Source organism: Camelus dromedarius, chromosome 13 (assembly GCF_036321535.1).
Source record: "Camelus dromedarius isolate mCamDro1 chromosome 13, mCamDro1.pat, whole genome shotgun sequence".
Lineage (NCBI taxonomy): Eukaryota > Metazoa > Chordata > Mammalia > Artiodactyla > Camelidae > Camelus > Camelus dromedarius.
In genome coordinates this window covers 59,933,730-59,957,914 of record NC_087448.1, presented here as the reverse complement: position 1 = coordinate 59,957,914, position 24,185 = coordinate 59,933,730, and the positions used below count along the sequence as shown (strand labels likewise).

General features: G+C 37.3%; 1 protein-coding gene across 1 annotated transcript in view; it reads right to left on the bottom strand.

Annotated features, from left to right (window-relative positions):
* The window catches only part of TRPC4 (transient receptor potential cation channel subfamily C member 4), a 166,907-nt gene that overhangs the window by 97,659 nt on the left and 45,063 nt on the right, over positions 1–24,185 (bottom strand). The window contains exon 2 of the mRNA XM_031465903.2: positions 20,382–20,786. Within this exon, the coding sequence (XP_031321763.2) occupies positions 20,382–20,759 (378 nt within the window). The 5' untranslated portion in view covers positions 20,760–20,786. The remainder of the gene's footprint in view (positions 1–20,381; positions 20,787–24,185) is intronic.

Below are 24,185 nucleotides of genomic sequence, written 5' to 3'. Positions count from 1 at the left end.
AGAGATTCTAGTTGACAGTATTTATGAGTGTCTCCTTTTTGAAAGCCACCAGTCTTTTGATTTCCATGACTTGGTAGCGTACGGGTTCAAATACAGGCTGTCCAAATGATGGTTTGTAGCTTTGGAAACATTATTGAACACTCCTTAACTTCCATTTTTCTCATCTGTAAAATGGAGATTATTATGGTCTTTACCCACTAGGGTTCTTTTAAGGATGAAAAGTCATGATGAACATAAACGTGTGCTTTCTATAATGTCTGATGACACAAAATATCGTGTGATTATTATAATTACCATCACCACTATCATCATCATTTTCTTTGGTCGCTCTTTCTCAGTCCCACTTCCTGGGGCCCCTTCGCTGATTCATCCCCTGACCACTGCTTCTTCAGGGATCAAACTTTAGCCGAGCGTTCTCCTCATTCTACATATATGAACTCACGCACGTTAGCTGCTCTCATGTTAGTTATAGTCTGTACGTGCCAACTTGTGTTCCTCCAGCCATTCAGTAAAACTTTGGGGCACCAATTTTATGCCAATCTTCAGCATTTGGAGAATATAGCAGTAAACAAGATAAAATCCCTGCCTTTACTCAAATTGCATTCTAGAAAGAGAGGAGAGGGTTTCAACACACAGCATGAATGAACATTTGAATGAATACATCAATGAGTGATGGAATGTCAAATGGTAATGGTTCTGGAGAAAAGCCCAGTAGAGTAAGAGGAAATAGTGTCAGAAGCAAAGAGAGACTGCAGCCCTATATGCAATAACAGGGAAGTCCTAGTGGTATGGTGGCATTTGAATAAAAGGCTGAAGAAACTTAAAGAACAAGCTAAGCGTCTATCTAAGGGCAGAGCATTCCTAGAAGAGGGAACAGCAAGTGCAAAGATCTTGAGGCATAAATTATGATTAATATATCTAGCCAATTTGATGGAAGTTGAGTTATTGAACAGAAGAGCAGCAGGAGACAAGGTTAAAGGAAAGTGGCAGGTGAGGAGCGGATGAGGCATTTTAATCCATTTTAAGCACTCTGGCTTTTCCTCCCAGTGAGATGAAAAATCATTGGAGCATTTCAAGCAGAGAATTGGCACTCTGACCACCTTTACAAGACTACACTGTGTTGAGAATGGACTAAGGGTAACTGAGGTGGAAGCAGGAAAAATGAATAATAATCAAGCAAAATTTTCAATAATCAAGGCAAGAGTTCTAGATGGCTGAAATAGGGGGCAGGGTATAGCTCAGTGGTAGAGTGCCTGCTTAGCATGCATGAGGTCCTGGGTTCAATTCCCAGTACCTTCATTAAAAAATAGTCGTGGATGGCTGAAATAAATTTCAGTACAGAGTTTGAGAAGTGGTCCAATATTGGATATATTATGAAGGCAAAGGCAACAAATTTGCTAATGGACTAGATATTGGGTGTGAGATATAATATTACAAAGAGAGATCAGTGATGACAAAAGATCCTGGCTTAGGCAGATGGAACTGCGATTTACCGACAACATCCTGGAAGAAGAGCTTTGGCAATAAATAAAGATTAAGATTTGTTTTTTGCATGTTAAGTCTGAGATGTTAGAAATCTGGAGACAGACATTTGAGAGTCATCTGCATACAAATAGAATTTAAAGTCATAAGCTTAGGTGCCATGTCGCAAACGAGAAGTGAGTGGAGGTAGAAAAGAGAAGTCGGAAACTTGAGCCCCAGCATATTACATTTTAGAGGTTAAGAAGAGGAAGAATGACCTGCAAAGGATATTGAGAAATGCAAGAAGAGTGTGAAATCCTCGAATAGTAAGGTACGTATTCTGGCAGGTTGGTAGCTATGGTGGTGGAAGCAAATGAATGTTCTCTCGTGATTGATTCTGTCTTCTTAGTAAAATAGGAGATAAAGACATCACTTGAGAGAGAGAAGGGGAGAGGAGCTGCAGACTTGTTGGGTGTTTGAGGAAAAAGAGGGAAAAATGAACTCATCATCGAGGAAGGTGGGGGAAGTATACATACTCAGGAAATGTAGTAGGATCGCCAGGCTCCACAAAGTACCCATTTGAAATTAGTGATTAAACATTTGGAGTTAAAGTAATTGAAAGGGTTCTGTTTTTCTTAAGGCCCCTCTGGCTAGTCAGGTACAGGCTATACCAGAAATGGGATTTTACCAGATAATATTACAAAGGGAGTGACGGAAACTTGTCTGTAGAGAGGGGCACCAGGGATGGACTATCAAATTTTAATTAAGGAAGTGACATTATGAGGGTCAAGGACCCAAGAAAAGTTTAGCTTATGGGCACTAGGTAGAGTGAGCAGGAAAGAAACTACAGCTTTGCAGGTTGTATCATTAATGAGAATAACAGTTCTTGGTATGGCCAGGGGAGCAGGTGGTTGAGGTGAGGTGGCGTTAAAGATAACTGTCTGGGAAGGAAGGAAATAGGTTTAGAAAAGCCAAGGTAATTCTAGGTTTAGAAAAGCCAGGGTAATTCTAGGACTAACCACATGTTATCATCAGAGAAGTCAAACAAGACCGTGTTGAGCAGTGTGACCATGTCTGAGGCCAAAATCTTTAAGTGATGGGAATACTGTATAGCCAATTCAACTGGAGCAGAGGGGCTGGAATGAAAGAGAGAACAATGCTATGAAATAGCCACTGAGGAACCAAACCCAGTGGTGTGACTGATGCTGCCAGAGAGACTCAGATTTCAGTTAGGAACGAAGGGGCTTCAAATAACCTTTTATAATTTTCCCCTTGAAACTCCTGCACATGTTAGGTAAGACATAGCCTAGACAATTTATATTTTTGTTACTGTTAAAAATGTTCCCCTTTTACAAGTACCTACGACACATATTTGTTTGTACACTCACTTAAAATTTTAAACTCTAATTTGTTAGAGCTAGTGTTAGTAACATATAGGCCAACTTTGATTAGGGTCTAAAATGCCTTTGAGTTTTCTACAATAAGGTTTCATATCATGACTTGGATAAGCTTTCTAATTAATTATAATAATTTACAGATTACATTTTGTTTTTATGTCGACACATTATGTGAATATACTTTTTATCTCTTCGAGTCTTTATACTTTTTATTTTTACTCTTTTTGTTATTCAAAACAGAGCCTCCAGTAGAGTACTGTATGGAGAAAAAATATTGAGAATCCTTGTTTTGTTATTGATACTAATAAAAATGCTTTTAATATTTCACTGTTCAGAATGATACAAGATTTAGATTTTTTTTAATAGATTCTCTTAATCAAGGAAAGTCTTTTGTCTGTTTCACTCCCGGTTTGCTTAGTTGTTTTTTTTTCCTTATCATAGAAGGATAAAAATTTTATCAAAGGCTTTATTTTTTTGGCATCTAGTGAAATAATCATTTATTTCCTTCTCCTTTACTTGTTAAGGTAGTGAATTACATTAATAGGGTTTTCTAATAAACTGCTTGAGATTTTTGCATTTATATTTTTGTTGGGCCAGAATTTTCCTTTCTCACACTGTCCCCTTCTGATTTTTCATGCCAAGGCTGTATTAGTCTCATAAAGTTAGAAATGTCTGTGAAAGACTGGAATAATGTGTTTCTTGAATGGTAGAATTCACCTGTTTTTCTTCACCATTATTTTTAAAATATACTTATTAACCTTTTGAAAAATCTGTATTTATTTCAAATATTTCCATGTTTTAGGTTTTATGTAAATTTTTATTATAAAGACTGTTAACGTTATTTTCATCTTACTAATCAGATGTATCAGTCTTTTTCCCCCCTAACATTGCTCAGTGTAGCCTGTCACTCATTCATTAAAATAGGACTCCAAACTTTGAGGATGAATGAATGCCATGTGTATAGGGTTTCATATAAGCTAAATATCTGCTTTACTTTTGTGCTCAGAAAGTCTTATCCACATGAAAACCTCTAACGCTTGCTAAAGAGACTTAGCATTCACATCATATTTAAATTAATTATGACATTATTTAATCCACATGATATTCAGTTGGTATTTGGTATTTATCCCTTGATAGATTTTAAGTGTTCTCAATATTATTGTGATGATTGTGCAATATTTTAACTTGTATGGTGTTAAAATAAACTGTAATTTACTTAATCATCTCCATTTTGAATGCATGAAAGAGTGATTAATTATGACTACCTTTTTCTTTGGTTTTGCTTTTGCTAAACATTGCTAAGCTGGTTTTTCAAAAGGATTTAGTTCCAACAAAAATAAAGGGTGCTAGTTTCACCACCTAGATGGAGCATAAAATACAGAAAATTGCATAATTGCCTTCTCGTTCTTTGTTGTCAATCAGTCTGCATTAGATAGAATTATTTTTATCAATTTTTGTTTTATGTTGTATAAGTTCTTTTCTCTTTTTTTGATTTTATCATTTTATTTTAAATACTTCTTAAACATATTTTAAACTGTCTGTATTAAATACAAAGGAATACATACTATCAAATCATTATAGAGATAATTTTGAAATAAAACACATCTTTCAGAGGTTAAAAATCACACCGAGGTTAACCTTCATTGTCTTCTGTTTTATAGTTTTCTCCAAAGGTTTGTTTAAAGTCTGCTGCACATGATTAATGTAGATTTACATGAATAAATAAAAGTTGACATAATTATGTCAAGTCCTGTGATTTGAGGTTCCAATGAAGTATCCATGGAGTAAAATGTATCTTAGTTTGTGTTAAATTTAAACAAACACTATCAAACTTGCCCGTACTTTTCAAGCAGCCTGAGACTCTTAGGAGGGTAGGAAACACAGCGCCAGACTGTGTCCTCCTAGCTGGATGGAGCATGTTTGGCAGGAATGTAGGGACAAATGACATGAATCCTCACATCTTAATCCACTCTGATTGAAGAGCACTCAAAATATGGGGAATGTGGAGGCATGGGAACGAGGTGTCATCAATCCAGCATGGCAAAATACCATTGCATACTGTGCTTAATACCTCGATTTCTTTAAACAATCTATGCTTCAAGTGGAAAATTCACTCCGCTTTTTCTCTGTCACAGCACCCATTTAACAAAGAACATGATAAAAAAAAATTTCATGTGGATCCTTTCTTGGCAGTGAGAGATGCAGCAGAATTACATGGATGGGGTGTCCTAATGGGAAAACACACTGGTCCAAAAGTCCAGGGCGGGAACCAAAATAGTTCCCATGAATGAGAAGATAACATGGCAAAGTGAAAATATGGAACCGGTAGTTGGAGCTGAGAAGATATGAACGGCTGCAGGTTGGTAAGGCTGTCTAGGGTGGGCAGCCTGAATGCCTGGCAATTTTGAGTTGGCCACAGCTGAATGTGTGGTTGATCAGTTATACCTTAAAAGGAGCAGATGAGATAGAGCTGAGGAGTCAGGTGATCTTGGCTCATCCACTGACCCTCAGCGTGGCCTCCAGGACGATGTTCACTGGCTTCACATTTAGTCATAACAGCATTGCCTGTTTACTCACAGGATCGAGTCACCTATTGGAAGAAAGAGCTCTGAGCTCCAACACTGAGTTGCAGTGATGCACAAATGAAAGGAGGAGAAAGTACCCTTTACGTTTATGATCTTAGACGTGAAAACAGATAATTATTACAATTGTGGGTTTTATTTTTCCGTTAGTAATGAGAAATTAAATTTAAGAATACTAAAGAAAAATTTTTATTTCATGTATGAGCAATAAAAGAATGGGCCTATTGAGTGAGTATGAATTTCCTAAATTTTATGTCCCTTTCATGGATAACTATAATAGTATAATTAAAGATTTCCAAAGAAAGAATTCTAACTTTATATTCATGTTTAACCTGCCCATATATTTAATAACTGCTTTCTCATTGTTGCCTTTCTCTGTTGTGATATGCAGAAGCATTATAATCTGTGAGAAAAGCACTGACTCTTTCCTATTATAAAAGCTGTATATCTTTATTGCATAAAGACTTTTTAAATGTCAGAAATACAAAGGAGACAGAAAATTCACCCTAACTCCTGCTAGTCAGAGATACACATTGTCTCTCTCTCTATCCAGACACACATTCTCTCTCTTTCTCTCTCTCTCTCAATATGTATAAAATTTCAGGTGTGTTTTATTTTTTAACAGTTGCAGGCTGTTATGGAAATAGTGCAGTCAAGGAAGGCTGCGTGTTCCATATGGAACTTTAACTTTTTAAGATGAGATGAGGCTTCTCAGGATGCAGTACTTCACTTACAATCCTACACAGCATCGTGGGGAGATAGAGGCCAAATTAAAAACAACAGCAACAAAAAAATCCCATACAACGTTATCACAAAGGTATTAATTCTGAATATGGTCTAAGTGAGAATTGCTATCTTAACTAAATAAAGCCTCTAAGCTCTCTGATGTTCGACTTTATCTTGCCAGATTGTTCTTTGCCCGATTTATTTTCAGGAGTGATGATGGGGTTTTTAATCGGCCATGTTCATCCATGCACCATCTACTGGGCAGACTGTTACTTAATACCCAGCACGTGCACAGTATTATGTAGCCAGGAGAAGAAAACGCGACTACAATTTGATTTGGTTTGAAGAGTAAAAGATGCCCAAGGAACACACTGACATTCACAAGTTTGAGAAGAAAGTGACCCACAAAGACCATCACAGGATAACAGGCTCAAAAGCGATTTTGTTTTAAAAGACCCAACTATAACAACCAAGGCTAATAAGAGTTTTTATATTTATATATTTAGTATTCACTTGAGGGAAAAGGAAAAGGAAAAAAAAAGGCTTCGTTAAGAAGAATCAGCAAGTTTATGCAAATGAGGAAAATCTGTTGAGCTATCACTGTCACACGATGTATTGTGTCGCTAAGAATCCAGGAAGGTCGAGGCCACAAAAACGTAGCCCTTTCAGGATTAAAAACATAGCTATGAAACCAAGGAGTGCTACGGAAATAACTTGCTTTTCAAAACTCTTCCTCTGAGGCTGCATAAAAATAACTGAACTAACGCTTGGAAAAATTCTAGGAAGTGACAGTGTGAAGCTAATGAGAGAAGACAGGAGCTAAGTCGTGGCAGCCCCGTAGCCCGGCTTTCTGGGCACGAGAAAAGTGATGGGCACTTGGTCCTCCTGATGGAACGGTGGCTTCATTCTGCCCACGAGTAAAGAAAGTGTCACCCAGAGTTTTGACTGGATGCTGAGAAACGCACATGGGAAGGGAAAAGATCATGCTGTTCTATTCTTTCCTCCACTGAGTTTCTTTAGCTGTGAACTTGAATATTTAGATACAAGAATGAAAGACTTCAGCAATTTACGAGTTCTGTAGCCACCAGCCAAGAGACTTCCTAACCTCTATTTTAAAGCATCCAAAATGTATCTAGCAGGATAGGTGCAGGGGCAACATGTTACTAGAAGAAGAAAACTTGGGGGATGAATTCCACATCTCTCATGCCTCAGATAAAATATACAGAAGAGGCTGAGTCTCAGGGAAAATCAAAACAGACGCTGAGTGCAGCACTAGTTACGGAATGAAAAAATCACTTCCTCTGCTCCTTGTTTTTTGGATCAGATTTGTAAAGAATGGAATGTATTAGCATTATCGTAATCCCCAGATAACATTTTAATCATTTTGCTATAGAATTAAGTAAAGAAGAAATCCAAAGAAGTGTATCATGGTGGTCCATGAATTTGTGTTTGCTTTTTTGGGGGGTAACATTTAATCTGAATTACGTCACCCAGAGAAGAGGCATCTATACCAGGTAAAAATGGACAAATTTCATGGAAACTGGTGATGTTTGTGGCGCCTTACAAAACCTCGGCTAATATTGTGTGCATGCAGAACTGTAATCTATTGAAAAGTAAAGAAAAATACTAAAAAGTATATGCCTATTATTTTTGAGTTCACGCCAGATAGTTAAAGCTAATACACGTGTTTCCAGAGGCCTCCAGTATTCACCAGGTGGCAGTCTTTTCCTTGAATGTGGTCAAAACAAACGTGATCTGCTTTACCTCATCTTTATTAAAAGAAACAGTGTGACTTATGTGAGGAGATGTTCTACATTTATTCCCATAATGTTGAATTTAAATGACCTGTCTCTTCTGAAAACATACTCCCTCAAATATCCCTAAGGGAACCTGTTTATTCTTCCATGAGATCATCTCTGATCATTTTCTTTAATCATGATTGTTCCTTTTCTCTCTCTGTATTCAGAGTGAAACAACATTGTATTTGATGATTAACAACATGTTTAGATTGTATATATATGTAGACTTGACTGGTCTTAGAAGGCTGGTCCATTTCCTCTCTCCTGGCTTCCTGGCGTCTCTGGGGAAACGGTCAATTTTCCTGGGTCCATCTGACCTCTCATAGATTCGCAACCCTCCTAACCATTGTGCGGGTGTTTAGGATGCCTGGCCTCAGAGATTTCATCACGAGAATTCAACAAGTTTGTCCCCAGTGGTCTGCATCATCCTATCTGGAACTGAATCATGACAACATAGAATCGTGATTCCAATGTGAATCTCTAGACAGATCAAATTAGCATAGTTGGTTCTGAAATAAGTGAATGATGATGATGATGATAACAACACTACATCAAAGGTAAATACACTAGGCACTCACTGTACACAAAGTATTTCAAATTTCCAGTTCTCACAGTAATTGTGAGAGGCAGCCATTCCCGCTTTTTTGTTTCAAGTTAACAATCACCATTGGGTCATGCCAGTAGTAAGGGATGGAGATACGACTTGAATTCCTGTCTGTCTGATTCCAAATCTGATCCTTTTCCAACAGGAAACAGTTTCTGTTATGCAAAACTAAGCCTTAACACATTTATTTACATTTATATTTTCCCCTTGTTCTACGCAATGCTTAAGGCTGGAATGAAAGTAATGTTTATGATAAATACTTCTATTTGATTCTCGACCCCAAAAAGTGAACTTTAATCCTGGCTCAAGAATGAATAATCTCAGTAATCTTTGGCAAGTTTCCTAAATTTCTCTAAATTTCACTTTCTTCATACTTGTGATGGTTCCAGGAGTCTGTGTGTGTGTGTGTGTGTGTGTGTGTGTGTGTTTGTGTGTTGTGGCAAAGGGGGGGGGGATATGGGATCAGTATGTATGATATCAAAATGCTCTCTGATTTCACAAAGTTAAACCTGAGTCTTTGCTTTTTTTGGTTGAGAGAACCAGGCAGCCTAGGCCAGGGTTAAGTAGCACATGGTATAGTAAAGTAAAAGTCGTCTAAAGCAGGAGTCACAACACATGGTTTAATCTACCTGCAAGTAAGGCATTAGATCGAGGCTGAAAAGCACTTGAAGTGTACTTTTCAGAGTATAGTGAAGTGCAGGCTGAAAAGCCCTCGACATGCACTTTCCTAAATATACTTGAAATACACTTTCCTCAGGCTGGTAGTTTAAGGTCAAAAGAATCAAAAGCTCCTCAGATAATAAAAAAAAAAAGATTAATGGGCTCTAATATTCTAGGGTAAAGTATACAAGAGAAAAATGAACTAGCAACATTTAACATACACGTAATTGATCAATAAAATTTTTAAAAATCTTGAGCATTTCATTGATAAAGCTCATAGTTATATGTGTGCAAAGCGAAAACATTTCAAACCGATTCTATTTGGGGTGGAGAGAACAGTATCATACCATTGTGCACCAAAAAAGCCTTCTAAAATGTCAACATATTACACTTTCCCAAATCCACCGAATATTTTTTAGACACGTTTATCGTTTCACAGAAACACTATAATAATGGTCTCTTTCTTTTTTTTTTTTTAATAATCTTAAATTTCTTCAATTTTGGGGTCTTGTATAATCTAATGTGGATAATTCTGAGATGTTTAACACTGTGCCCCTCCTCCCACAACAATAGAGATGTAAATACAATTGGAAATTCAATCTTGTATAGAGAACAAAATGGATGAGGACACCTATTCTCTATTACTACTTTTATTTATCTCGAAGCTGCAATTGATTGCTAGATTTAGTTCCCTGAGGTCAAGGACTATTTTGTGATCACATTTTAGCAATATTTCGGTCACAGTAGGAGGCCAAGAAAATTTTAAAGACAGTAGATAAAGGGGAGAAATTGAGACAGGAACAGGGCAGGGCACAGCCATTCAAGGAATGCTGCAGCAATTAACATCAAAATGGTGGAAGATTCAACCTCCAGGAGGCCTTGAGGCTCAAGACGTGAGAGATTTGACTTCTAGCAGATCTTGAGCTTCATTATACACCCATTGTAACCCGTTTGCATGGTGAATAACATGCCCAGAGGCACCAGGGCAGTCCCAAGGCTAGCCGCAAAAGGTCAAAGAGTGGGAAATGGCCAACTTCGGGAATCCCAGCCCCTTTCCCAGACTAGTTAGACTGGTCCTTCCACTTAGTTGCATATGAAGCTACCAAAGCCCATAAAAATGGGCAACACTGCCCCTCACAGCCTCTCTCTCTCTCCCCATCCCCCGCTCCGCACTCCCCCCCCCCCCAAACCCAGCCGTTCGGAGACGGCCCGCACTCTGTCTATGGAGTGTGTACCTACATTTACTCTAATCTGAGCACCCAATTCCCACACCTCGTGGCCTTTCTCTTGCCTTTCAATGGATCTCTCTGAATAAATTTACCTTTACTCAACTGTGGCTCGCTCTTGAATTCTTTCCTGCGCAAAGCCAAGGACCCACGCTTGGCGGGGCACGTCCCAGGGGCTCAACCGAAGCCTGGGACACGGCCCTCCTCACACCCCACATCCATTTTTCCTGCATCAAAATGAAGAAATACATGATTCCTTTACTGATCTTTGCTCACCCAAACCATTCTCCCAGCCTCCCTGTCTGTCTCTTCATCTTGAGTTTTCCTTGCTGCTTTGCTCCAGTGGAGCTGAAGCAGGTGCGGAAGTCATGATTCTGTACCAAGAATAGTATAGTGATTCTACACTGCTGGGTCTGTCAGTGTAGATAATGACATACATACCCAGTTTCTCCAAGATAAACGTTTCTGTACATAAATATACATAGATGTATAGACACATACAGATTGAGACACATATTTCTCTCTGATTTAAAAATAATATATGTTCATTGCAGAGATTTTAGAAAAGACAGAAAAGCACAAAAAGGAACAGCATACCCTTTATCCCAATATCCAGAGATAACTCATGTTAATGTTCTGCTACGTATTTGTGGCTGGCCGGCAAGATGGCATCCAGTCGCCTTCACCGCCTGGTACTCATGCCCTTGTGTAAATAGCCTCCTTCCATACTGACTCAGGCTGATCTGTGTGAGCATCAAAATCATTTGAAAGGAAAAGAAAAGGAATAATTCTATATTGCTCATGCTTAGCACAAATAATAAACACTGTATGGGTGATAGTTTCAGATAGACTTTAGAATCTCTTCCAAGCCTAAGATACTGTTGATGATTTTAAGAAAAGCAGTCCCATTTTCCATTATTCTTATTGTGAAACAGTGTGAGTGCCTGCATAAATGTGTGCACATGTGTGTATGTATATGTGTGTGTATCTGTGTATGTATATGTGGGTGCCTCTCGGTATCTGTGGGCAATTGGTTCCAGGACCCTAGATCTGGATCCCCAAATCTGAGAATGCTCAAGTCTTTTATATATAATGGTGCAGTATTTGCATATAACCTACACACATCCCCCCATATACTTTAAATCTTCTCTAGATAACTTGTAATATCTAATACAATGTAAATACTATGTAAATAGTTGTGAATACAATATAAATGCTATGTAAAAAGTTGCCAGCACAAGGCAAATTTAAATTTTGCTTTTGGGAACTTTCTGGAATTTTTAAAATATTTCCCTCTGTCACTGGTTGAATCCAAGAGTGCAGAACCTACAGAGAGGGAGGGTACACACACACACACACACACACACACTTCCTGGTATTGCGAGATTTGCACAGGAGGGGAAAGTGATACCTATTTACATACTGTTGGTACAAGGTGTACAGGATATGATGGTAGTAAAGAAGAGAGGTATTTAATTGGGTCAGGGTTTCATAATTTGGGTCACACATAAATAGGAAAAGGATTTGTGTTCTCTGAAAAATAACCTCCTCCAGTCTAGGAGGTAGGGTCTGTCTCTGCAGAGTCTCAGCCATGGGGTCCTCTCTGAGTCCCTTCACCTCCGTGTCAGACCCACCCACGGGACAATATGAAGTGCACATTGGTTGACATGTAATCACCTCCCGCTTCCCAGCAGTTTCTCAGCCTCTAGTGTTTCCTCATTACTGCCAATTGTTGCCTACAACAATCTAGGACATCAGATAGCCAGTTTTGCTAAATGAGTCATTTGAAAGCACTAGAGATTTGCTCAGCAGCCTCTGGCTAAAGGAATTTTCAGGATAATTTGGAGAAGTCAAGGACCTGAAGAAATCTTTCTATGCTGTTTCAGGACCAAGTTTTTGCTCCTAGGAGGCGGCAGTTCTGAAGGGCTGAGATTGCTGGACATCTGATGGACAAAGTAACCAGGCAGTTTGGCACAAGAAGAGTTAAGTCCATGAAAACAGAGAAACCTACATTCAAATCTCTCTAGGGCAAGTAACTCAATTTCTCTGAGCTTCAATTTCCTTGTCTAGAATGGTTCAGGGTAACTGGGAGGAATCCATTAAATAAATGTGGAAATATACACCGGACAGTCAAAAAGAAAGTTTGAGTATACCCTACTGCCGCACTCATGCATTTAATCCTCATTAAAGCCCTATTATTTAGTAACTGCTTCCACATCTGTTAAACAAAGATTCTAAGGCTTTTTTGAAGGTCAGCAAGAATGCAGTCTGCAATTGTTAGTGGCATCCACACGGGTTGCCAGAGGGGAGAGAGCAGTTTAAGTCCTCAGTTACTGATGGTGACTTTGGGTAAGTTGACTTTAAAAAAATAGCAATAATAAAGACTGTTACGAGGTTTAAATGAGATAACAGCATAGAATGGTCTTGCGAGAATACGTGGCACATTGGAAAGCTCAATAATCATAAATAATTTTTTTACCTTTGCCTACAACCACGAAGGTAAAATGTAGTAGGAATTTACAGTGTACCTCAACCTATTAATTTTTCAAGTTGGGTATTGTTTTTGAGGAAAATTATTCAATATACCACTAGTTGAAGATTCTCTGATATTCTGGACAGTGGAAAACACGTAAAATCTTAATAAACGCATAATTATTTCTAATTTATACTTTACACTCACCATGATATTATTGCATTAAAAATTCACATTTTTACTTGATGATGCTGGTATTGCCTGACAATTAAGCCTGTGTCTCCAAATCAAACAAATCTAAATACTTTCTCTGGGAGATTCCAGAAACTAAGAAGTGTTGCAATTAGGTTACACGCGTGAGGGGGTGAGGATTCTGCAAAGTTAAACCCACTCCACTCACCCAGCATGGTCTCCTTTAAGGGTAGAGAGATTATGCATCCATTAGGTAAATCTGTAATTATGAATTTTTCTTTCCCTCCAAAAACCACCCACTCCTTCTGGGTGAATTTGAGCATCCTCTAAGAAGGCTGTATTCTATAAATCGACTCTTACCTGCTCAAAACACACAGTTTGGAATTATTGTCAAGAGTTTCCAACACACGATTCAAACATTGGAGACTTGACATTGAGATATCTAGAAATGACTTGATTCAGAAAATTATTTCATCAAGAATAAATTGTGATGAAATTGAGAGCACGTCTTTTTTCTAAGTGCTTGAAAAATTGGTTCTTGAGAAGACCATTTAAAATTCTACATAACTTCAGTCCTCATTTTCTTGTGCTTCAGATATTCAAGCAACAAAAACTTTACTCATTTTGCATCTAATCAGAGTACAAGTAAATATGAGGTTGAAAGGGCATTCTGAGAACAGTTCTGAGACATTGTAATCACAACATGTCTTTTTAAAATTCCCAATTATATTAACACCTTATCCATTCAATTAATTACAACTGTTAAGTGGCATCTCAATATTCCTCAATGATTAATTTTTTAATTATTACAGTGAATGAAGTTCAATTAATATATTGCCTACTGAGACATCAGGTTATAGTTTTAGATTTAATCACAACATTTATGGTGGATTGGGGGGATTTAATAAAAATGACCCCCCCAAAAGCTTTTCACCAAAGCTCACATTTGAAAGATGAGTTTTCCTCTTTCTTATTTTAACATACACTCACTCCTCATAGCAGCATCCAGCACTTCACAAAGCATTTGCTTGAGGACCCTTTAGACTCTTCCATGTACAGATGCATTTTTAATTAAATTGAATTTAATAAGTGTAGAATGCTCAGACAGCATCAAAGTGGGGGGGTCTGCAGGTAATGAGCTTTCTTAATGCTCATCACATTGGTGTGTTAACTGTCTAATCTTTACAACCACCTGGTGAGCAGGGACGATAAACCCCCTCTTACTTATGAGAAAGTCAAGGCTCAAAAGGCTTAAATAAGTTGTCTGAGATTATAAAATAGCATTTATATCTCTCGACTCTTTTCACTATTTCTCACTCCTTCCTTGTCCACAAACAGAGAATAAGAGCCCTGTCTCGTATTTTCTTACTGTGGGATGGAAATGCCTCAGTGCTTACTTACTGCTTTGCTTCAGATTGTTTTTTGTTCCTTTCTCTTTTCACTTGAGTTTCAGAAAGCGCTAAAAGCCTTCTGCTCTTGTGGGTTCCAAACATATTTAATAATGATGATGATGATTTTTACCTTCATAATAAGTGTGATACACTGAGAGCAAAGAGCAAGAGAACATGGTCCAGAAGGATTACTTCTCTATAATTTACTGGTCTTCAAGAATAATACAATGTCAACGTGTATTATTTTATGAGTCAGAATGACCAGTTAGCTGAAGCCACTTTATCTTATTAACAGTGTAGCATAGCCCATCTTTTAAAAATTCTTCCATGTAAGGCAGAATTATTCAGATCTCTCATGACTGCCATTTGCCAGCTGATTAAACACAATCTATGCCCTATGTCGTAATAGCCTTAAAAATCCCTGCTGTGGAAAAATAAGACTCGACTGAATTTTCAGAGTACTTGCTAATAAAAATACTTTATACTGGTTACTACTTTACTTTATAAAGATCATATTTAGGGATCATTTTCAGCCTTTTCATTTTTTTAAAATTATGTTTTTATTGAAATGTAGTTGATTTATAATGTTAGTTTCAGGCGTACAGCAAAGTGATTCAATTACATATATACATACATACATCTACATATATTTTCAGATTCTTTTCCATTATAATATATTACAAGAAGTCGAGTATAGTTCTCTGTGCTATATATATATATATATGATTATACATTTATTTAGTTTCACTTACTATCGATATCAAGGATCTAATATAGATAAATAGGAAGGTGTAACCCCCATTGGTTAACCACCAAGGAAGTTAACATGTTTTCATTCTGCAAGGGGCAGCTCTAAAGCATATTGGCTGTCTTGACATACAGTGTCACTGAAGAGGGACCATGTGAATTTCATGGGACTGTAGAAGGTACATTACGTGTGAAGCCCAAAGAGGAAAATCAAAGAAATGCAGGAGATAAAAGCAAACTTTTGCTCTGCCCAGTAGCCAGGGGTATATTTATTAGCATCCATATCAACTGAAAAAATGTTCCTTAATTTTAGTCAGCAAGGTGTATTTTGGGTTGGAGATATATTTGCATTAACCTGCTAATGCCAACCTCCTATTTCTCTCTTTGATTTTCTGATCACTTCATAAAAGTGATAGGTACTGTTTCTAAAGCCACAAATTGTATTAGCACATCTATAGAAATTAGTATTTTTTAAAAAAATTTCCTATGTGCACTGAGATGGAAACAAAAAAAGGTAAACTGAATTAAATTCTCCTTCGCTCTCTCTAAGCAGGGTTTCTATTTCTAATGATTGCATTTTTCAAATGAAAAGGAAGTCATGCTTTCGAGAAGGAAAGTTGGCCAGTGCTTACTCAGCTCCTTCTTTTCAGCCTTCTGTTGTATTATTTGTATATTTGTTTGTCAACAGGAAGACAGAGATCATGGCATAATATAGTAATAACCGTATATGATGTTGTTATTACATGTTATCCTATAAAACACTTTTACAAAATTTTACCACCACCAGACTTTAAGAAGCAAGCAAATTAATTCTCTGATTCCAATTAATAGCCAAGAAAACCAAGGCTCAGAGAGACTCAGAGACTTGTCAGCACTTCTGCTACTCAGCTCTGCTCTTCCCTGGCATTTCAGGGCTTCTAATGACTTAGTATTAATTGAGCAACTACATGATAAATGGCATCATGGTATTCAAGATAGAGACATAGCCTAGATATGCAGCCCTGGAGGCTCTTTTAAATGTATCTAGCTCATATTGTAAATTAGGATAATTAACTAATCCTTTAAATGATCCCTGTTCCAATGGGTGCAATGGCTAATGCTGGACAGCATGGTGGTCATCTTTTGTGACTCCTGTGTTTTAACAAGCCCTCCCAGTAATTCTGATGATGCTGAAGACTAAGTACCACTGTCTAAATGAAGAGAGAAAAAGAAAATTCTGTTTCTGGTAAACATTTACTGGAGCCGCTAAAAAGCTGAAATTGAATCTGGCCTTAGAAGACATCAAAGAGAAAGGTCTTCTAGAAATAATTAAAAGTCAAGGAACCCATCAACTGACTGAAAAGTGGGGCTAAGAAGTCACTCTCAGTTATTCTCTGTAGAGAAAGAAGGTACTAAGGTTAAAGAAAAGTTCAAGTCATCGGAGAATATCAGAAGAGTGATCCTAGCAAGGGAGCCGTCCCAGTACGAATACGTAATGTCCTGTCATCCTGCCGAGTGTGGAGCACGGAGGCTGTGTCTACTGCAGGACAGAAATCAATTATTACTTTTCCCACTCTTTACAGTAAAAATGAAAATAAAACACTAAGAACTCGATGCCCTGATTTATGAAGATCTACATTAAATATGGAAGGGAGTAGTTAATGATCTATGCCCATCTGTGTATCTGGCAAAACCTAAATATCTTGATTAGAGGCTGTGTTGAGAAAATAACATAGACATTTAAACAGTATACGTGGGAAAGGAGAGACAATCAATGTCACAGTGACAGGAGGACAGGTGATATTATGTGCATCAATGTCCTCCCTACTGTCTGTGTATCAATCCCAGACCCCTTTCTTAAGTCCAAAATTTCTAATTATCTCCTACATGTCAATTTCAACAAAAATCAAAACCTGAGTATATCCAAGTGGGTCCCACAAACCTTTCTGAGACTCTTGATCTCAGTTAATGGAATGAGCTTTCCCAGAGATAAACCCTTAAACATTCTTCCTCCTTCTTGGCCTTTCTCCTGCTCTCCTGACACCCTCTACACAGTAATATTTTGCATTTACCGAGTCCACTTAATTCAAGTTCATAATTAGCCAAGGATTTATTTCTCTTTTTCCTTTTCCATTGTGATCACCTTTATTCATATCCCCAAGATATTTTTCCCAACTCTCTTCACAACTAGACCTTCAGACTCTAGAAAACAGGAATAATGTCTCTTTCCCAGTGCTCAGCTAACGCCCGGCACAGTAAGCGTGTGCCAACTGTAAATTGCTCCCAGGCGAATGTACTGGATTAACGTGCAGATTAATCTGAAGTCTCATAGCCCCCAGGATTTCAGGATGCCAGCACACATTGCAGCTTCTTCCAGAGAAAGAAATGAATATGTGACAGATTTGTAAAAGAAGAATATATTTCCAGACCCACATTCATCACATTTTAAGTCCTAAGTGTTCCAATCATGAGATTTGTATGCTTTTTTTTTTAATATTAGATCCTTTTTTTTGACTCATTTTAAGACAAGCTATGTTTATTTTGTCCACTTGGATATTATTGTGTTCAAGTTTTAACCACTGGCTTCAATACTCTCAACACGATGAATAGTAATGTGTTCTAGAGCCTTGAGGGTTGCCCATGAGAGTGGAAATTAGGTAAATTATAATAACACACAAAATAACTTTCAACAATCATGAGTATCATCTAAGGAATTACACTTTTTGAGAGAAAAATGTCCTGTCAAGAACTTACTTGCTACCTACAAGACACTGGTTTATGGAAACTGCTATTCCACAAGATGGTGGCCATACATAGGAGATGCATAATCTAAGTAAATCACAGATAAACAGCCAAGCTCTCATGGGGTTTGCCTGCCCTCCTCCCACCCAACCCCTGAGGCCATCTTTTGCACACTACACTGTAGAAATGTCATGCTGTAACAACCTCACTGTCATTGTTCAAGACACCATGGACTTTGAGGTAGACTGGATTTTCTCTTTCCAAATTATAAAGTTTGAAGAAAAAGATACAATTCTTTTTGTTTGTTTATTCTCAGTACCTTCGCTGAAAAGGAATTCCAGAATGTGCGAATAGGAAAGAAAAATTCTTGGCTTACAAACTGATACAAGAGAAACCTTCCAGAAACACATGGCCTGGGATATTTCAGACTCCTGGCAGATTGCAAACCTTTACTGCCTTTTATTAATACTCAGGGTTCAAATCAAGTGCCTCTAAGGAGCCAGGACCTACTTGTCAGACTAGAATTTAGCTCAGAAGTTGAACATCTTCCAACAAACCCTCTCATAATAGCAGATATCTTCTCCAGACACCGAATTACTTTGGCTGGCACAAATGTCATTGACTAAAGAGACACTGAAATGTTTGGTCAATATTCTCTAGAAAATAGAATTAAGAAGGTTATGTAGTAATAAACAGGAAAAACACAAATGGCCATTTTGTTCTAAAGACTTGTTGTGGTCTAAAATGATCCAGACCCACAGACATTAATACCTATCTTGTGGTGGTCTATAGAGACATAAAACAAGACGGTATACACTATAAAATCACTGTTATTAAAAAATGCAAGTACTTCAAGACATGATCATGGAAGAAACTTCCAAATCACAAGGTGACTGAGAGAGTAGCGCCTGAACTTACACAGATAAAAACAGACTTCTACTCTTTCCTGTCTAAGTGTCTTTGCATTTCTCCAGTGGTGAAAAACTTGGATGTAACATAACAAATATGTTCAGAAATTCCATTACCTGTCCATCCCTGTCGAGGGTTTGTACAAGTTTTGGAAGGATAAATGAAACAAATTTTTCTATTGGTAAAGTTTTACCAGTATGTTGAGAAGGTAATCCACAAACAACTGGCTGTGAAACAAACAAGAAAAAGCCAGGAAAACAACAAGCAATGAAATAGGGTTCTTGTGGAGTGTTGTTTTATCAAAGCTTGGGGGTCCGGTAAGGAAAAGGGGGTGCATGGTGGGGAGACATAAGAATGGGCCATAGAACGCGGGCTTCTGGGGAGGAGTTTTCAGGAGATGTGCAGCCAAGAAGTTCTCTTACTAATGGCAAGGAGTCTGCTGAAAGTCCTCCAGTAAAGCAAAGACAGTAGGAGCTACAGCAGAGCTCGTCTTCAAAGACTGCAACGTCTCCTAAGAGCCTATCATTTGCAGAGAACTGTTGGCACATTAACAAACAGAACAGAAGTTGCTAGAGCTGTAATGGCACAGATTTGTATAAGATTTTACTTTAAAAGGCAGATTTTGAGCCACTGCAGTACATGCAGTGTCTCTGCAATTAGTCAATTAGACTTGAAACGGGGAAGGAAGAGTTCAGTGTGAAAGGATAAAGGATCAAATAGACAATTCAGATACAGGGCAGTAAGAAAGAGAAGGAACTAGACAGACAAAATAGATGCCTCATTCATTTCTGTCTATGACATCGCCACTTCCTTGGTGGTTTAAAAAAAAAAGAAGCAGGGAGAAAACAGGAATAAAAACCACATTGTATTTATAATTGTGTGCCATTTTAGTTTATTTTCTACTGATGACATTAAGATAAAGTGACATTTTGCCATCAGTGGACTTGATACAGTTAAGCCTGCGGTCAGAGTTCAGTTATTTTCTAGTAATCTTTTTAGATTTTTTTAAAAAAAAATGTAAGTCTCAATTTAAAAGAATTTAATGGGGTTTGCTAAAGAACCATATCAAAATTAGATGTACAATTCGCTTTTGCAGTAAGAGGCAGAATTCCTGAACAGGCAATCAGGTTAAACAGGAAAATAGCAAAATATTGTAGAATATCAAAAAACGAAGAAGAGAAAAAACACCCACCCATACATAGGAAGCCCCGAACCTTGTATCTTGACTCTCACGTAGAAATGTCTCCAGTGTACGGGAAGCCAACATAGGTGACTTTGTTTTGCTTTAGTTCTCACTGAAGTCTGACTTGCCAGGGTGGGAGGGGCAGGTGGTGGTGACTGCTGGAGAGTATAAACTGGGGACTTAACGGTACTCTTCTGTCTTAACGGTTCTGATTGCAGGTTTTCTGTTTCTTAAAATTTGGGGAGAATCTGAGCATCCGCAGAAACTTTCTGCAAGCAAAAGAAACTAAAAACAGTAGTTTTGCACGTACCTGTTTTTCTCCGCTGGGCTTTTTGTGGTTCAGGAGCAGCTCCACAGCTCCGACGACTTCTTTCCTGATGGCGTGTAACAGAGCATCCCCGACGTAGACGTTAAAACTTAAGAGCAGTTCAATGAGCTCCAAGTTCTCATTTTCGATTGCGATGAGGAGAGCAGTTCTTCCAAGAGGATCAATGCAATTAATGTTGATTTTAAAATAGATTTCAGCTTCCTCGAGGGATTTCTTGACACTTGCATAGTCTCCCTTTTCCACCGCGTTTAAGTAGGCTTTCTCCGATGGTGAGAGTTCCGACTCTGCTCGGACTATCCTGAGGGGGATGCGGTCTCTGTAGGGGGCATTAACATTTCTCTTGTAATAGAACTGGGCCATGTCTCATGCCATGCTATTTCTTTGTCCCTGAAAGTGCAAACAAAAACCAAAAAAACACAAGGATTAGGGTTAGCACTTTTTTTTAAACGATGACTCATCACACTTAACGATGATGCCAATAACAGCGATGGAACCATAATTATTAAGTACTAAGAGTTATTTTCCCTTTAAACAATGGAAGTAGACCATAATTACTCGGTTATTTAGAATCACAGGGTACAAAGTTCTTATCTAAGGGGAATAAACAAAGGCTAGTATTTGGCAAGCTATTTTTGAAAGTTACTTTCAAAGTGACATTTGTCAGAGGATGCACCTGTAATTTTTAAAGATTATTTTCAAAACTTATCATAAATACATGTAGTTTTTAGCAGAGGACCTTGAAAATCAAAGGCTGTCTTTGACATCCCCAAACTGGACCAGGGATATTCGAGTATGTCATTCACTGTCAATTTTGCTCATCATGGAGATGCTGTTGAGATGACGGAATATCACTAAGTCGGCAAAATGCTTTTCATTTGTCATGCATTCTGTTCATAATCTTTGTAAGTATTGATGTTAAAGTTTATGTGAATTAATGATATTAATATCAATAAAACACCATACTGAGCCTGGCAGGCATAATTTTATTTTTTTCCTTTTGTAAGTAAATTCACTGAGGAAAAAAGAATGTGTACTGATGGTATTAATTATTAAGAGGAATCTAGGCAATTCAATTTCCAAAGGAAGAATTTTAGAAAAAGACTACCTATATAGAGAGTTTATTATGAAAATGCTATTTTCTTAATTCTATGACCTCTCTATCATGAAACAATAAGCCACAAGGCAGGAATATTTTTGTTGTGAAATGGATTATTATTTTGAAGTTACAGTAGACACACAACTGAAGATGAGGAAATTATTTAATAAGAGATAATAATAAATAAGAGATTGTCATCTTGAAAGAGATTAATTAACAGTCTCACATCGCTAGAAGTCATATTGATTTGGTAATCATCTTAGTGATACAGATTTAGTGAAAAATGTAATATGTTTTGAATATCATTTCTTTACTGCTGTTAGTTCCTGATTTCTTACTTCCGGTCTGAACTATTTTATTATTCTCTGTCATTTATATTCAACTCACATGTTTATTTACATATATTTACTACATCAAATTAAAATGAATGGGGCATTCAAGGTAACTGAACATGCATATTCATCTTAATTGAACTTTTTAGACCTAATCACTTTATAAGTAAATTAACCTGATTTGAATAATGCTTTAACTGTAGATTAAACATGCACTGCATTAACAAATGTGATTATATTTAATGTAATGTTCTCAATTTGGGAAATTAGGCATTGTTTGCATGCTACCTCATTTAACAGTAATTTCAGTTTTCAAGTAAAGTTTTATCTTTTGATGTCCAGACTATTCATCATGGTTTCTCAAATATCTAGATTTAGGATCTAATACACAAAACTGTGATTTCATAATTTGTCCCCTTCTAGCATGTTACATTCAACATTTTATTAAGGTGTCTTCATAGACTAAGCAAAAATGGTAATCTCATAATCCAGAATATTTTTCTCAAGTATTCCCAATTTTATTAGTCTTGGTGTTTTAAATGTATAATGACCAACTATGCAGAATGGTCTAAATTTATTTTCATAACTGCAGGCAAAGGGTGTTGTGAGTTCTTAAATGCCAATATTACTTTTTTAGAGGAAGATGAAAAATGATACTGGTGTTCAAATATACTAATTTTAAATGTGCAAATTTCTTACTGGAAGCTTGATTATAATTTTAGTAGTTGGAGGATGCTTTCACTCACCAGAACAATGGGAATAAAATTTATAGTATCAGATAACAAAGACAATTTAATGTTCCTCCAGTATAACTAAAAATTCAACAAATCAACATCATTATAGATGCTACATATCTCATTTTAATTTTCTGATTCCAAATGTCCCATATATGTATCGGTGGTAACATTAAAACACCTGCCTCAGGAAACTAGCTGTCAACTCACTTCTATCCATGTCAGCATCCGTTAAGAGTGTGTGGCATCAGTGTTGTGGTTTATTTTATCAGGACTACAATGTAAATGCTTCATAATGATAACAACTGACATTTATAGTCAATCTCAGCAGTATCCATTCTCTGTTACCTCCCTTTGCCCTTGCCCATGGCTCTCGGAAAACTAGATGGATTTTCCTTTTTTAGAGTTGAATTTGAGGTTTCCCATCCATAATATTTTTGCTTAAGACTGATGTTTGATTGGAGCATACCCAAAATTCAGGTTAAAATGAAAGTATGAACCTCCTCCCCCATGCACATACACAGTCTCAGAAATTCATGTGAATTATGATTCAATCAGGATCAGAAATCAACTTAGAGGATGCAAAAACTCTATTCTATGTTATTTTATTTCATTTATTTTATTTTATTAATGATGGTATCAAATTAAAAAATTAGATGGCTAAACAGCATTTGATTTCTCATTTTCAGAGGGCAAGATGTTGGTGACAGTGAAGGGAATGGTGGACAACACAGAAGACATTGGAGAATTTGGGCAAGGGGAGGGGACAGACAATGAGAAACTAGACATTAAAATTTAATGTCATTTAATCCAGGTAACTGCCATAAATGTAAACTATGTAAGTACTTTCAAAAGGAATAATGCAATATTGAGAGACATATTCTACTCAACACTGTATTTAAGATGTGAGTCGGAGATGAGAGTTTCCACTAGATAACCCATCTCTCCATCTATAACAAGAGAAAAACAGCACTGATGAAGGACTGGGTGAGAAGAGTCAAAGGGTGAGCGCTAAGAAATACCTTTTATCTGCTGTCCTCTTTCAATGTCTTGGATTTGAAAAAAATGTAAGGATTCACGGTGGGAAGGCCAGGTAGATTTGAAATATACTTAAAATATAATACATTAAATAAATAAAATTTAAATATTTACAACAGAATAGTAAAACAGAGAGAGAGGAAATGGAGCAACTCCGATTGATGCTAAAAATTTAAAAGAGTAAGGCAGAACATATAATTTTTCAGTATATCAACTCATCCTTCTGGATTACCAGTGATGCAGCGATACTGTAGAAGGACAAAACTCAAGTTTAACACTTTAAAACTGTGATACACGAATGTAATTGCAAGTGCTGAGAAGGCCGACAGTGTTCCTGAGCTGACACACTTATCAGGGACTCAGGAATTGCTACCGGATAGAAAGTCTGTAAAAAAAAAAAAACAATAGGGGATTTGGGGCAGCAAACACTGTGACCTAAAACGTAGAAACAGAAGTCTGTTCCTGGTCCTGCACTTTCAGAATGAACTTCCTGGTGGGAAAAATGATACTGTTCTCCCCATAAGTTATAGATTTAGCATATGAGTTCAATGCCCTCTTTATAACACATACACCAGAAGTGAACGGA